This window comes from Myotis davidii, unplaced genomic scaffold, assembly GCF_000327345.1.
Source record: "Myotis davidii unplaced genomic scaffold, ASM32734v1 scaffold134, whole genome shotgun sequence".
In the NCBI taxonomy this organism is placed as follows: Eukaryota; Metazoa; Chordata; class Mammalia; order Chiroptera; family Vespertilionidae; genus Myotis; species Myotis davidii.
Genome location: NW_006288853.1, coordinates 6,072,807 through 6,075,653, shown reverse-complemented (window position 1 = coordinate 6,075,653; position 2,847 = coordinate 6,072,807). Strand labels below are relative to the sequence as shown.

The following is a 2,847-nucleotide window of genomic DNA, read 5'->3' as shown; positions in this document are numbered from 1 at the left end:
TGTTCCGGCAGGGGAACGAGGAGACGAAGAACTCGCCCAACCCCGAGCTGCTGTCGCTGGTGCAGAACCTGGATGAGAAACCCCGGGCCGGGGGTGCGGAGTCTGGCCCGGAGGAGGATGCGCTGAGCCTGGGGGCTGAAGCCTGCAACTTCATGCAGCCACCAGGGGGCAGGAGTTACAAGACCCTGCCTCACGTGACACCCAAAACCCCGCCCCCCATGGCTCCTAAGACCCCGCCCCCTATGGCTCCTAAGACTCCACCCCCTATGGCTCCTAAGACTCCACCCCCAGTGGCTCCCAAGCCCTCATCTCGAGGGTTCCCCGAAGGGCTAGTGAATGGGGCAGCCCCTTCCTCTGGAATCCCGGAGCCTCCCAGGCTTCAGGGCCGGGGTGGGGAGCTATTTGCCAAGCGGCAAAGCCGAGCGGACAGGTTCGTGGTAGAGGCCGCACCTAGTCCTGGTCTCGGCCCTCGGCCCCGAAGCCCTTCTCCTACTCCCTCGCTGCCCCCTTCCTGGAAATACTCACCCAATATCCGAGCCCCGCCTCCTATTGCTTACAACCCGCTGCTCTCACCCTATTTCCCCCAGGCTGCCCGAACTCTCCCTAATAAGGCCCAATCCCAGGGGCCGCGGGCAACCCCCAAGCAGGGCATCAAGGCTCTGGATTTCATGCGGCACCAGCCCTACCAACTGAAAACTGCCATGTTCTGTTTTGATAAGGCTCCCCAGACTCCTGGTCCCACCTCCTCAGGGCCCCCCAAAACGGCCCGAATCCAGGAGGTCCGCCGATTTTCCACTCCAGTACCCCAACCCACTGCAGAACCCCTGGCCCCCACTGTGCTTGCCCCCAGAGCAGCCACTACATTGGACGAGCCCATCTGGAGGGCAGAGCTGGCCTCGGTCCCTGTCCTCAGCCCAGCCCCTCCTCCAGAGTCTCCCAGGGGTCTTGGGACCTCACCGGGCTCCTGTGGCTTCCAGGTAGCCAGGCCCCGGTTTTCAGCCACCAAAACGGGATTGCAGGCTCAGGTGTGGAAGCCTGGTGCAGGCCACCACTGAGCAGGGCACAGCTCCCAGGACCAAGGAGAACTAGTTGCTTCTCCAGTTCCTAAAGTTGCTTCTCCTACCTAATCCAACCTAAACACCTCTCGGGTGTTTGGAGGTTAGATTCCCTCCTGCCAGAGGTAGTTTTGGAGTTGGTATCCCCTCCCCGTTCCTCCTGGCTCCCAACCTCCCTGCTGCTTTCCAACCTAATACTTCTGCTTTGGTATCTGTGCTTCTCTTTGTCTCTGTAGTTTCTTGCCTGGATCTTTGTCTTTATCTCTAGGTCCCTCCACCCATGTGCCCTCACTGGTTTGTATTTCTCTACTTTGTTCTTTTCTCTGTGAACTTCATAACATTCAATGAGACGTATACAGAGAAGCTACCACTGAGCACTCAACAAGAATCTCACCACCAGGCAGGCAGCGATGAAACTGAATTGATCCTTGTTTGCTCTAAGTTAGTCTCTGCTGCTCACCTTTTCCAAACCTGGCTGGCATATACCTCGGCATGTATGTATGCGTATGTATGTGTGTACGCAAGGGCACAGATGTGCTCTTCTGTCTGAGGCAAGAGCAAGAGGACAGATCTAAATAAAGACCTGAGGGGGGTCTCACCCTTGCACCGATGAAAGAAGGGTGAGATGACCCCACATGGGTAATCTAGGGGAGAAAGAGGTTCACTACAGTTGAAGACTAGCATCTGTAACTGGTATACAGCATCTTGTGAAACGTATGGAGTATGGGGAGACGTGAAGGACCAAGGCGGTTTGTAGGGGCTGCATTATACCAGTCAGATCAGGAATCGAACTAAAAATTCTATTCCTCAGGATTTCGGACAGTTAGCAACTTGACAGGCCCATGCTGGGCAACAAGTACCCAGGAAGTGAACAAACAGAAAAATGTCCTCTGAGAATGAACAAATCAGTGGCTTCACGTCCTCTAAGCCTCGGAGAGACAGAAAGAAAAGAGCCATGGTGTGGAAAATGAGGCAGAACCAGGAGCAGAGCAGAAATTAATGAAATCGATGGAGCCACAAAGAGGAGCATGGTGAGAGAGTGAGAATGCAGTGTTGGCAGAGAGTAAAGTTAGGTAACAAGAAACCAACTGTGGGCAAGAGGAGGATTTGGGGGGAATTGTGATGGAGAAGAATGCATTTGTTAGAGTGAAGTGGATGATGGTGGGGGGATGTCAGAGTATATACTGAGTGTTGAAAAAACAGTTGGTATCTGTGCTACCTCCTTTGAGTCTGTCCCTCTGTCTTCTTTTTTTAAATTTAAAAGTATATTTTTTATTGATTTTTTACAGAGAGGAAGGGAGAGGGATAGAGAATTAGAAATATCAATGAGAGAGAAACATTGATCAGCTGCCTTCTGCACACCCCCTACAGGGGATGTGCCCACAACCAAGGTACGTGCCCTTGACAGGAACTGAACCTGGGACCCTTCAGTTCACAGGCCGGCGCTCTCTCCACTGAGCCAAACCAGTTAGGGCTGTCCCTCTGTCTTCTGCAGCTTGTCCTGACTGCCTGGGAAAGGTTGAGGAAACACCTAGAGCCAACCCTCTTTTCAGTCCTACCCTACCCCTCAGACCCTAGCTCTTGTTCCTTTCCAGCTCCAGGTCCTGATCTCTGATCCTAGAGGAGTGGAGACTCCCCTTTCACCATGACTACCAAGGGTCACATTTGCTGCTTGATCTGGAAATTGATAATTTCTTTTGCATATTGGGTGTGAGTCACAGTACTTTTGTTTGTGCACAAGAATAAACTTATACTCCACACCTTCTGTTGCTGTCATCTCTTCTTTACCCAA

General features: G+C 52.9%; 1 protein-coding gene across 1 annotated transcript in view; it reads left to right on the top strand.

The window, feature by feature from the left end:
- SYNPO2L (synaptopodin 2 like) overlaps window positions 1–2,350 on the top strand; it is a 10,333-nt gene extending 7,983 nt beyond the window's left edge. The window contains 1 exon segment of the mRNA XM_006761026.2: window positions 1–2,350. Within this exon segment, the coding sequence (XP_006761089.1) occupies window positions 1–1,055 (1,055 nt within the window). The 3' untranslated portion in view covers window positions 1,056–2,350.
- Window positions 2,351–2,847: the final 497 nt, after the last annotated feature.